Genomic DNA, 11,358 nt, shown 5'->3' with positions numbered 1-11,358 from the left:
CTCCCCCCACCCACCCACCCCCAGCCCGCGCACATTTTCCGTGAGGTTGATTAATCTCCCAGCTGTTGATGGGTTCAGGCAAAACAGACCTAGAAGATAGGGAAAAACAAAATAAAACAGAACAATGGTTACTAGCTGCAAAATGCATGTCAGAAGGGTTCTTTCCAATCGCCTGTTCAGTCATTCTAGGATTCTTTTTTTTTTCAGGGTCAGAAAAATCAATATTTCATTCTTAAATCTGTTTACATTGCTAATAATGGATCATTAAAGCTTTGAAGTCAGGTTAGCAAGTTGAGATTTAAAATGGAGTGTTTCTGCACCCTAGATTATATATTAACCCAGTTTCTTAGACAGCGAAAGAGAAAAAGCACTTTAAATGAAATATCAATAAAATGTGATCTAGGGTGTGTTACTGAGCTGTTCTGTTTCTTCCCCATTCTTGTGCTTCTCCATGTTTATTTTTCCCTTTCTGAGCTCTGTTTTGAGGGTAGCTACTTACCGTGAGAAAATGCAGCAACATGTGTGTGGGGCGGGTTAAGAACCCAGCTCTTAACAGCAAAGGCTAGCAAGTTATAATGCAAGAGCGACCTTTCTTTAAGGGTTTGCTCCCTACCTTCTCTCACCCCTTCCTTCACCCGCTAAATTCCGGCAGTGGCTGCAGTGTTTGGGGACCGCGTCCGGTTTCCGGCCCAGGCTCCGCGCCGAGCAGGGCATCCTGACTTCGGCCAGGGCTGCGCCGCTGCTGGATGCAATTCGTTCTAAGATCATAAATCAAACGCTTTCTATGAATGAGAATGTCATCAAAGAGATCAATTGCAGGAACACATGCACAAATAAAAATCCTCTTACGTATTTGCCGGGGATCCCCGTCCGAAAGCATTAAGTTAGAAGGCGTTTAGTCATAATTCATTTTTATTGCTCGTTTAAAACAACAGCTTGGCTCAGCCGCGGATGCCAGGAACAGCTCAGGGGCCTCCGCGGCGTTTTGTCTCCTCCTCCGCTCCTTTTCTTTCTAGTAGAGGAGCCCTCTAAGAGGCACTTTGCGCGGAGAAGCTGCTCGCAGATGGTCATTTTAATCGTGTCTAAACTTGCCTTTCTCTCCTGGGGCAATTAGAGACTTGAGCTCGAATCTTGGGTCGCGGACTTACTTACCTAGAGTACCAAGGGTCCCCTGGGCGGCGGAATGCCCCCTAGGGTTCCTCGGGAATTGGGGCTGGGGAAAGATCCTAGCTACCAGAGCCTGCGGGCTCCAGGCCTGGGGAAAGCTGCCTCAGTGAGCAGCTCCGGGAGAGAGGCGTCCTGGGCAGCCGCCGGGGCGGGGAGCAGGCTGGGCTGTGAGCGTTGGGCTGTGGGAAGCCGCGCATAAAGACGGGTGGGTAGTTGGCCTGAGTGCGAGTTCGAGATCCCAAAGAAAACACCCAACCCAGGCTCTCCAGAAAAGAGATCAGGAGAAAAAGTGGTGGAGAGAGGGGAGTGTAGAAGCCGAGAACTCACAGAGACAAGAGAGCCTCTGAAGCCTTTTGGGGGAGGTGTCGTGACGGGGTGGCCTTGGGGCCAGCGTCCGGGAGCCAGGGGGATGGTGGGGGAGGTGTGCATATGCTGCGGAAGAGGCCCACAAAGGTACAAGAATGAGGCTTGAGGGAGATAAGACAGGCTTCAGTTTGGAGAGCAAATCGCCTGCACTGTCAGCACCGACCCATTCACATCTTGCTCCTGCCTCGCAGGAGCACTTTGCCCACGGCTGGAGGCCTGTCCAGCTCAAAGAAGCCGCCTCCAGGAGGGCTGCCTAGCCTTTCCTCCTTCTCCAGGATGAAGATCCCCAGGAGCTGAAACTGGTGTGTGTGTGTGTGTGTGTGTGTGTGTGTGTGTGTGTGTGTGTGTGTGCAGGGGGTATGGTGGCAGGGGTGGGTGGTGGTGGTGGTAAGTTTACAGCCCGTGCTCCCTATTAACTATGCTTTGGGGTTAGGTGAAAGGTCACGGTGAAATATTCCAAAAGGAAATGTTTAAGGAAAATTTTTTTTATTGATATTGAGATTGAGGGAGTCTGGAGTCAAAGGTCTGCTGCATAGACTTTCCCTCTTGGGCAGACAGGTTTTGAGGAAACTTCTATATGTGGAGAACGGAACACAGAAGCCTCAAAGGGTGACCAGCACAGTTGAAATGTGCCTGCCTTTTTCTAATAGGGGAGGGGAAATGGGGAGAGACAAGCCCACACACAATCCTCACTACTAATTTCATCTGTCTGATCTGATGTTGCAAAGTAAAATCTGTGCAGCTTTGGCTACAAGCTTCTTAGATAAACTCTGGGTTTTTCCTACTTAAGAACTCATCACTCCTCAGACTCTGGCCTTTTCTCTCCACACACCCAGAGGTGACAAAAAGCCTAATAGTAAACAGCAATTAACAACCCCGGCCGCATCATTGTAGGATGAGGGTGATGGAGAATAAGACCCCTGGCCTGGTATGACACTCAGAATGGCACTCTCGTCTCTCTAGGGAAAAACTTGAGGGTTCACACAAACAACTACACAGTCCGTTAGAAATGGTGGGAGATACAGTTGAAAAAGAAAAAAGTGTCTCGTTCATCCTCAGCCATCTGTCCACCGCTCCTCCCACCTGCCAGATCCCACCCCCACCCCCAGGCATACAGTAGCGCGGGGGATGGGGAGACGGCTGCCCCACTCCTAACATTCCCTTCCTGAACACTAGAAACTTGACGGGGGTAGTTCAGCACACTTTGTAGGAGCCGCGGTCTGACCCAGTGAGGCCTGTGCCGGAGCGCGCAAGCTCTGGGGGTCCGAGGAGTCGGCAGATGGCTCGGCCCGGCCCCCACGCTGCTCACGTCTGCTCTCGTCATTCCCCCCAGCCCCCGCCTTCTACCAACTGCAGCCCAGTAGCTCCGGATCCCGGAGCAGCAAAGCTGAGTGGGGAAGAAAAAGGGGCGGAGGGCGGGCCAGAGGGAGGGCGCAGAAGAGCCTGGCCCAGCTAGGCCTTTTCCAGCCAGCTCCAAAACAAGCGCTCACCCGCCCCCGGGAGTCGAATTACAGAAGCTCTTCATTGCCATGCTAATGGCGATCGGGGGTTGGCGAGACCCTCCGAGGAGAAGGGAAGTTTCTTTTTCGCTCTTTCCCTCCACAGCCACCGGCTTGCCCCTCAGACCATCTTCTGTGCCCAGCCCTCTCCCTTCAGAGCTTGGACAGCCTCGCACTCCGCCATCATTCTCTAAGCGCTACACAACCCCACGACCTCACTGCCTGGGCTGTGCAGTGGAAGCTCCCCGGGATCCTGGGCCGCGCTGGGGCCCGATTTCCACCCTTCCGGTTCGGCGCGCGCCGCGCTCAGCCGGGGTACTTGCGGCCACCCCGCGCTCACCCTGGTCCTCCTATTCCCGTCCCAGGAGGGTCGGGAGCCCTCTACCCTTCTCACCTCTTTCCGAGCCCGGTGGGGAGGGGGACGGGGACGGGGGGGTGCTCCCAGCTCTCTCCTCCCGGAGTGGGGGCTACCGGTGTCGGGAGCGCGCAGAAGGTAGCCTCGGGTTCTCTAGGTCCCAGCGCTCCGAATCTGCCATCGCAGCCGCCGGGGCTCCCGCCGCCTCCTGGGCTGCCTGGGGGGGCGACTGCGCGTCACCTAGGCGGAGGAGCGCCAGGGATTTAAATGCCACTGAAACGGTGATCCATCACCGCCGGAGCCGGCAAACTTTCGCAGGAGGCTCAGCCATTGGTTGACAAAGTCACGTGCCCTTCCCTTAGCGCCCTCCGCCCTCCGGCCCCCCCTCTTGCGCACTGTACATTCATATCATTTTTCTTCTCCGGCCCCATGGAGGAAGTGAGAAAGTTGGCACGGTCACCCAGGGCTTCGCAGGACACGGTCACTCAGTGACAGATGGACAATGCAAGAATGAGCTCCTTCCTGGAATACCCCATCCTTAGCAGTGGCGACTCGGGGACCTGCTCAGCGCGAGCCTATCCCTCTGACCATGGGATTACAACTTTCCAGTCGTGCGCGGTCAGTGCCAACAGCTGCAGCAGCGACGACCGCTTCCTAGTGGGCAGGGGGGTGCAGATCAATTCACCCCACCACCACCACCACCATCACCACCCCCAGCCGGCCACTTACCAGACTTCTGGGAACCTGGGGGTGTCCTACTCCCACTCGAGTTGTGGTCCAAGCTACAGCGCGCAGAACTTTGGTGCGCCTTACAGCCCCTACGGGTTAAATCAGGAAGCAGACGTAAGTGGCGGGTACCCCCCGTGCGCTCCCGCAGTTTACTCTGGAAATCTCTCATCTCCCATGGTCCAGCATCACCACCACCACCACCAGGGTTATGCCGGGGGCTCGGTGGGCTCGCCTCAATACATTCACCACTCATATGGACAAGAGCACCAGAGCCTGGCCCTGACTACGTATAATAACTCCTTGTCCCCTCTCCACGCCAGCCACCAAGAAGCCTGTCGCTCCCCTGCGTCAGAGACATCTCCAGCACAAACCTTTGACTGGATGAAAGTTAAAAGAAACCCTCCCAAAACAGGTCAGTCCTGCCGGCCAGAGGATGCACCTTGATGAATCAGTAGGAGCTGGTTTGCTTTGTTTCCAAAATTATTATTTTTTTAAAAAAGAAAGGTTCTTGCTTCTGACTAAGGTTGTAGAGTGCAGGGAGTGTATCCAGTTGTGTTGGGGCAAAGGAGTCTCTAGGAGTGGTGTGTTTTCAAAGGGTGTGAGTTTTAAATATTCTGGATGTAGGACGTGTGTGTGTGTGTGTGTGTGTGTGTGTGTGTGTAGTGTTGGTGGTGATGGTGCTCTGTTAATATCTCTAGGTTCCATTAATCACTACTTGTACCACGCTAATGACTGGCTTCAGGTTAACACTTCTCACCTTATCACTCAGCTTCCCCGGCCGGTTTGTGTTGAGAAATTCATGATTTACCATTTACCTGAATATTCTGAGGTGTGTAGGGGATGTCCTATTTAAGGATTTTTACCTTGTCCTCTCTTCCCCTCCCACTTTACCTCAGGGAAAGTTGGAGAGTATGGTTATGTGGGTCAACCTAATGCTGTGCGCACCAACTTCACCACCAAGCAGCTCACGGAGCTGGAGAAGGAGTTCCACTTCAACAAGTACCTGACGCGGGCCCGCAGGGTGGAGATTGCGGCGTCCCTGCAGCTCAATGAGACCCAGGTGAAGATCTGGTTCCAGAATCGAAGAATGAAGCAAAAGAAACGTGAGAAGGAGGGGCTCTTGCCCATCTCACCGGCCACCCCACCCGGAAGCGACGAAAAGGCTGAGGAATCCTCAGAGAAATCCAGCTCCTCACCCTGCGCTCCTTCTCCGGGGTCTTCTACCTCAGACACTCTAACTACCTCCCACTGAGGCCGCCCCAGCCCCAGACTCTGCAGTCCTGGCCTCTCCTTGGGCTGGAATTCCTTACCCAAAGCACATTGTTAGCTTATCTTTCCTTCCATTTTCAGTCTTTTCCTTTCTGATCCTATCTGGGGAGCTTATGGCCAGGATAATGTGTTTCCAGATCATTCTAGGCCAAAGACTCAGTAAGAGGTTAACTCCTGAATACATCCAGACTGGGTGCCAGCCTCAATTTCTGATGATCCCTAACTTTGCTCAGTTATTGTAGGAGATTACCATACAACCTGCTGTTTATTTCAGATGACCTTTACTAGCAGAAACATGTCAGAGGGCCGCATCTCACCATTTAGCTAACTGTATTTACCTTGACCTTACCTTGCCCTTAAAAGTAGAAGATAGAGAAAGGAGAGAGTCCAGAAGCTCATGAAGAAGAGATGCACTATGAGTGTGTTTACACAGTTAATTCATCCTTAATTTAATTCAGTGTCATGCGTGAGTTTGCTGATTGTAAATACTTTGTCCTAAGAGATTTATCTTTATACAAATTTTCTAGAAAAGTTTAGATTAGGTGACTAAATCAGACAGGGTGGGCAAAACTCTCAAAACTGGCACAATTTTGTATGCAATTATAGGTGAAAGAATGAATTCCCTCATTTAAACCCAACCAGATGCTCAGATGGTAGCCTCAATTTCTTCTTTTGCTGAGTTAAGAAGGCCTGTAGAGCACAAGGTTTAGGAACCTGGATTCCTGTGCTAAATCTCTCCCCAGCTCTACCCCTTTCTTCTTGTGTCCCTGGCCACCCTCCATTTAAAATTTGTGCTGGTTTATTGAGAACCTAAAGGTATTATTCAAATCAACTTCTTCCTCTCAAAGTAATCTTAGCTGGATATGGTGTATTTTCAGCTCAGTTGTTAATGTGACGGATGGCATAATGAATGTATATTTTGTGTGATTCGTGAATAGTCTTTTGCATGTCGCACAATGTTTTGATGTTTCTGAAGTACCACACTGAGTTCTATCAGTTTATTCTTTGTGAGCCTATGATATTCCTCATTTCCTGTACAATCATGAACAGCTCTGAGATCCTGAAGTGATGTGATCCAGAGCAAAGTTTACGGGTCTTACAATGTCTGTAATAAATATATTCAAGTTTCAGGTATGTTTAAGCATCTGTGTATTTGGCTGGGTTACAGTTTGTGGCTTCATACCATACATAGTTGGCTCATTTCATGTAGAGAAGAGGAGGATATGTGCTTCCAAAGAAGTGGGCCTTTTCTTGAAAAAAAGGAAGTACTTTCCATTATCATGCAGCTGAAACTTCCCCTATGAGTGTAATTTCACATAACCAATGTCTATTTAATGTATCGATTCTCCTTAAAATAGCATCTTTATTATAATTGAAATTTATAATGAAGAAAAGGAATAGTGAAGAAATTTATGAAGCAGATCTATTTGTGAAACAAACATGGATACTTCCTGGGTCAAGTACTAACCTTTTCACCTCCAACTGAATGTTGACGTATATATAAACAGAACCCCCTTCAAAAGCTGAAACTGTCTTCAGTCAGTCTTTCCTCACATCAGTGAACCAAGAGCAGAGAGATTCACATTTAATTAGCTCCAGTATAAAGCTCTTGTGAGGAGAGGCCCCACTCTACCCCTCTTCCTTCTTTTTGGATTGTCAGAGTGTTCCAATATATTCCACCCTTTAAATTGAGTGCAGTCCCATTCTTCCTGTCAACATCCATCCTTTCCTGCTCCTCCTCACCCCCATCTCTGGGTTACACATCTTATTCCCTTCAGACTCAGCTTTGATTTCATAGCCATCATGGCTGCACAAAGTTCACAGTTTAAATTTCTTGCCACATAATCCTGAAAAAAAGTTTTCATTTTCTTTCTGGGCTCAATAAGTTCTTTCAGATGAACTGTGGAAGCTAGGTTGGTCTTTCAATATCCAAGCTATTTCTGACCAAAGCCTCAGATCTGAAACAGAGGAGGCCAGCAAATGATAAGAGTTCAAAGTGCTTCTCTTCCCACAACTTTTGCCACTTTCCTTTTACTTTCACATATATCTGGAGGATTTGAGCCCCAAGAGCACAGCAGAAATTTTACAGCATCCCAAACAAATACAGACATATGACTTCTTTCCTTCCCAAAGGGTGTTTTAAAAGGATGGGCTGGGAAGAAAACGCTATAAAAACTTGGAATTTTCAGGCTTTCTAGAGTACCCACGAGATTTCCTACACTGCACTGTTATAGGACCACACCCAGGCTGGTAGGCACAGTTACAGCGGGCATATCAAGGGCACCGGGTGCCCTCCCCTCAGTTGCTGGGTTCTGAAGTTGCCTCTAAAAGACTGAAGTGGATGGAGAACTTCAAAGACAGCCAAACCTTTCTTTCATTTCCCGCCTGGCCCTGTACTGTATCTTTTGTTTATTAGTGTAAGGCCACACAGCAAAACAGATGGCTGGTTTCCAAATACTTTAATGTGTTAAAGTGTCATTTGCATGCCACTGTCTTGATTTCAATATCTAAAAGCAGGGCCAACCCACTGGAATCCTAGAGATTCCAGTCTTCTAGGTGCTGGTTTTAATGTAGCTGACAGGGAGAGGAAAACAATAACTTTTGCCTAAACCCTAGGCTTTTTTAGGTCATGGAATAAATCAGTTAACAAGCCTTGCATTTAGGAAACATTAATATACCTTTCAACAAAGAAAACATTTGTATCTTTTTTGCTGGCCCAATCGATTAAATCAAAGGCGTTTAACACATCCTATTTCAAGCTCTCTCTCTGTTTTGGTCTCTGGAGAGCATAGTTAGCTCCTTAATGAAAGCAATTGTAACTGAAGCAACATAAAGAAGGAAAACAAAATAATATTTTATTGATAAGTTTAAGAAAAAACAAGGGATTCAATTAAGGACCTGGATATTTGCAATATAAGATTAGTTTTCAAATCTTTTTTATTCACTCTCTCTACAGTCAACCAAAATACTCCTAAAATTCAGAGTGTCCCCAGACTAGGCTAAATTGAGATTTTGCTGTGACTCTGAAGTCTGCTCTGGGCTTCACCTTTGAAAGTTTACTTTTGGAGGCTATTCAGATGCGATGGTGTTTTCCTCTGGAGCAATCAGATTCAAACCGATCAATATTTACTCAGTCTGAAAGGGTTGTTGAAAAGGCTGCTAACAACAAACTGCTTAGCTGCTCACCCCTGTTTAATCTCAGGTTCACCGAAAGTTCAAGAAGAGATGAATGCAGTGATGGGTCACTTTAGAAAGAGTCCCAGCGGTTTATCTGAGCTCTCAGCTAAAGGCAACAATTACAGTTCCATCCCTCTTTGGGAAAGGGGCAACTTTTCTGTTATTCTTTTGCTGAACAATGTTTACGAGGAATTTAACACACTTTCCTCTTCTATCCTGGATCATCCTTCCTTCCTTCCTTCCTTTTCTTCCTTCCTTCTCCCCCCTCTTCTTTCTTTTCCTCCCTTCCTCCCACCCTCCCTCCCTTCCTTCCTTCTGGAAGCTTCTGCCCTTCCTCTGCCTCTCCCTTCCGTTTCTGCGTATCACTAGGTTTCATTTGACTTAAAATAAATTACATTGAGTATTTTAAAATGTCGATTAGTCTGAGGGAAGAGATCCAATTTATTTCATATGCTATGAACTATGAAATGAAACCATTTGGGCCATTAGAGTTTATCTTTGTGAAAGTACAGCACAAGATTGAATTGAAATTTACTTGCGTTTAAGTAATACTGACAATCAAAGCCCCCAGTATCCATCTGAGGTGGGTCTTCAGACAACATTGGTGGGGATCAGAGGGTGAATTTGCTTGTACAGAAGTAAATACTTCAGGTGGAAAGTCAACTTTAAAATTTTACACCTTTCAACTACTGAGGTGAGAAAAGAGGACTCAAAGAAGGCAGTGGGAAATGGTGGATAGAAGATGCTGGACACAGAAGCTAATTGCTACAGCTCTTCAGAGGTCAAAGTTCATGTAATCACTGCATAAATGCATACTAAATAGGGATTTATTAAGCTTTCCTGATGGCTGAGCACGTCTTTTAAAAATGGTCTTTGCTGTTTGTGTTTCTTCCATAAGAACAATCATTCTTGAAGCAGAAAATCTAGGTGCTTGAGTATAATTTACAGTTTGAGAGACAGGAAACCCTGTTGCTATAAAATTTCTAAATCAGTGGATGGACAGCACCTTTTTATTTGCTGGGACTATAAAATACCTTTCTTACTCTTAGAAAAGGGTCTTTTTCAATACACACAAAGAATACATGTTAGTATGCCCCTGTCAGATAAACTTTTCACTGGGTGGCTCACCCTGGTGACTCTGCTACAGATTAAGTCTACTTTGCGCCTGTATTTCTGAGAGCATATAAAAGCTCTGCTTTAGAACTCCTCATGCAACCAGAATGGAATCTACCTGAATGGGATCTATTTATTCAATGTCTCATTTTATGTTTCAGGAAATGCCACTCAGAGGAGGACTGATTTGATTAAGGGTATGTAGTCAGTCATCAGTACTTACTAAATTTAAAATAAAATCAGAGTAGCTCATACTTGAGCCCAATGCACTTTTTAATTCTAAAATTCTGGGTTAATTCCCCCAAATTTATTCTATGTAACTTGTTTCAAGCTGGATATTGCTTTTTTCTACTTGTTTCATTGGCCAGTCAGTCAAATCCTTGATTTTTGAAGTACTCAGGACTACTGAATGTTTGAAACTTCTGAGTTGAATATTTCTACAACCTTGTTCTATTAGTAATATGTTAGGCAACTTGCCCTTTAAAAAATACATTCTTAAAATAAAAATATAGAGAACGGGTAAAATTATAGACACACACACTTGTTTTGTCTTTAAACCGAAATGCAAGAAGAATAAATAAAAGGGGGATTTTCCACACTGAAGTTTGTGCTCTATTAAATGATCAAGAGATATCACCTAGGAAGATTTAAAATATAAGGAACATTCCAGGAGGGATCTTAACTCTGAATCTTTTTGTTGATGTTTTTTTCTGTCTACTTCGTCCTTTGAATGGCTTTGACCCATATTTTCCCCCACTCAGTTGTGTTATCTAACACACACACACACACCAAGCCCAAACTATTAACATAAAGTTTCCCTGCAACATAAATTTCAGTATTTTTCTCCATCTGATCTCTTTGGGGTCCTACTAATCCCAGAAGAGCCTTTTGCCAAGGACATCAGTGTCTGTCAGTATTTGAAGAGCTGAACAGGAATCCTCAGCCTTTCAGTGTCTTATTTTAAATAATACCAGCTATTATATATAGCTGACCTTCACTCCAGAACTACACACCAATTATTAATCAAGCAACTGTTTTGTAACTGTTAACCTTTGAAGAGGTCTCTTTTTTTTTTCCTCAAAAAATGTTTGAGAGATTGCATTTTGTTTAATGGAACTAAATGAAGAGAGAAATGTTTCTCAATATTTTCAAGCACAGCTAAAATGTCTCTATTTTAAAACAGCATATTAAATTTTACTTATTAAAAACGTGATAAAAAAGGTTCAACCACATAGCTAATCTATAGCCATCAGACTGTCTTGTATTTTCATTTTTGTGTGGTTAACTGGTTAGAAACAATACAGAACTGCTTGCAACAGAAAATGAAAAGAAACTGCATTTTTTTTCTTTAAAAACTGGGATTTTTTTTTTAGTTGCCTTGAATATTTTACAAATTATTCACTTCGTTTTGAAAGAAAAATCGCCAGAGTGCCATAAGGAGAACGCAGAAAACGATGATTTCAAAATGACCCCGCCCCTCAACCTCCGCAACCCCGCCGAAATATCAGCAATTTGGTTCTGGTGAAGTACGAATGGGGATCCTCCATTCTGAGGAATAAATGGAGGGTCTGCTTCAGGAGACGAGCAGGGAGCAGCTGAGCGACCCCGGCGCGAGCTCGGCTCGGGCGATCTATACGGTCGCGGGGCGGCGGTCGCGCCAACTCGGTCCGCTGCAGGACAGAC

General features: G+C 46.1%; 1 protein-coding gene and 1 long non-coding RNA gene across 3 annotated transcripts; one reads left to right on the top strand and one right to left on the bottom strand.

Annotated features, from left to right (window-relative positions):
- Nucleotides 1–15: 15 nt before the first annotated feature.
- On the bottom strand, nt 16–3,688 carry LOC104864971. The gene is made up of 3 exons (XR_781031.3): nt 3,427–3,688; nt 614–758; nt 16–89 (listed from the first exon to the last, which is right to left on the bottom strand). It is a non-coding gene; the product is annotated as an uncharacterized LOC104864971 (long non-coding RNA).
- A 59-nt stretch (nt 3,689–3,747) lies between these two features.
- Hoxa1 (homeobox A1) lies at nt 3,748–6,472 on the top strand. 2 transcript variants are annotated; one of them, XM_010628271.3, is made up of 3 exons: nt 3,748–4,230; nt 4,437–4,528; nt 5,013–5,081. In XM_010628271.3, exons 1-2 carry the CDS (start codon nt 3,883–3,885, stop codon nt 4,491–4,493), a joined length of 405 nt encoding a protein of 134 aa, XP_010626573.1. In that variant the 5' UTR covers nt 3,748–3,882; the 3' UTR covers nt 4,494–4,528; nt 5,013–5,081. The 2 variants fall into 2 exon arrangements, with proteins under 2 accessions (XP_010626573.1, XP_010626572.1); XM_010628270.3 differs by having other exon boundaries at nt 3,748–4,528; nt 5,013–6,472.
- The last annotated feature ends 4,886 nt before the right edge of the window (nt 6,473–11,358 follow it).

The sequence above is a fragment of the Fukomys damarensis genome, unplaced genomic scaffold (genome assembly GCF_012274545.1).
Source record: "Fukomys damarensis isolate Sample0158 unplaced genomic scaffold, DMR_v1.0_HiC HiC_scaffold_4, whole genome shotgun sequence".
Taxonomy (NCBI): Eukaryota; Metazoa; Chordata; class Mammalia; order Rodentia; family Bathyergidae; genus Fukomys; species Fukomys damarensis.
Note: the sequence above shows the minus strand (reverse complement) of the source record. Positions and strands in the feature narration are given on the sequence as shown.

Coding starts and splice junctions, on each gene's coding strand:
- Hoxa1 (XM_010628270.3), top strand. CDS start 3,883: ATGGACAATGCAAGAATGAGCTCCTTCCTGGAATACCCCATCCTTAGC. Junction 4,529..5,012: donor AAGAAACCCTCCCAAAACAG/GTCAGTCCTGCC, acceptor ACTTTACCTCAG/GGAAAGTTGGAGAGTATGGT.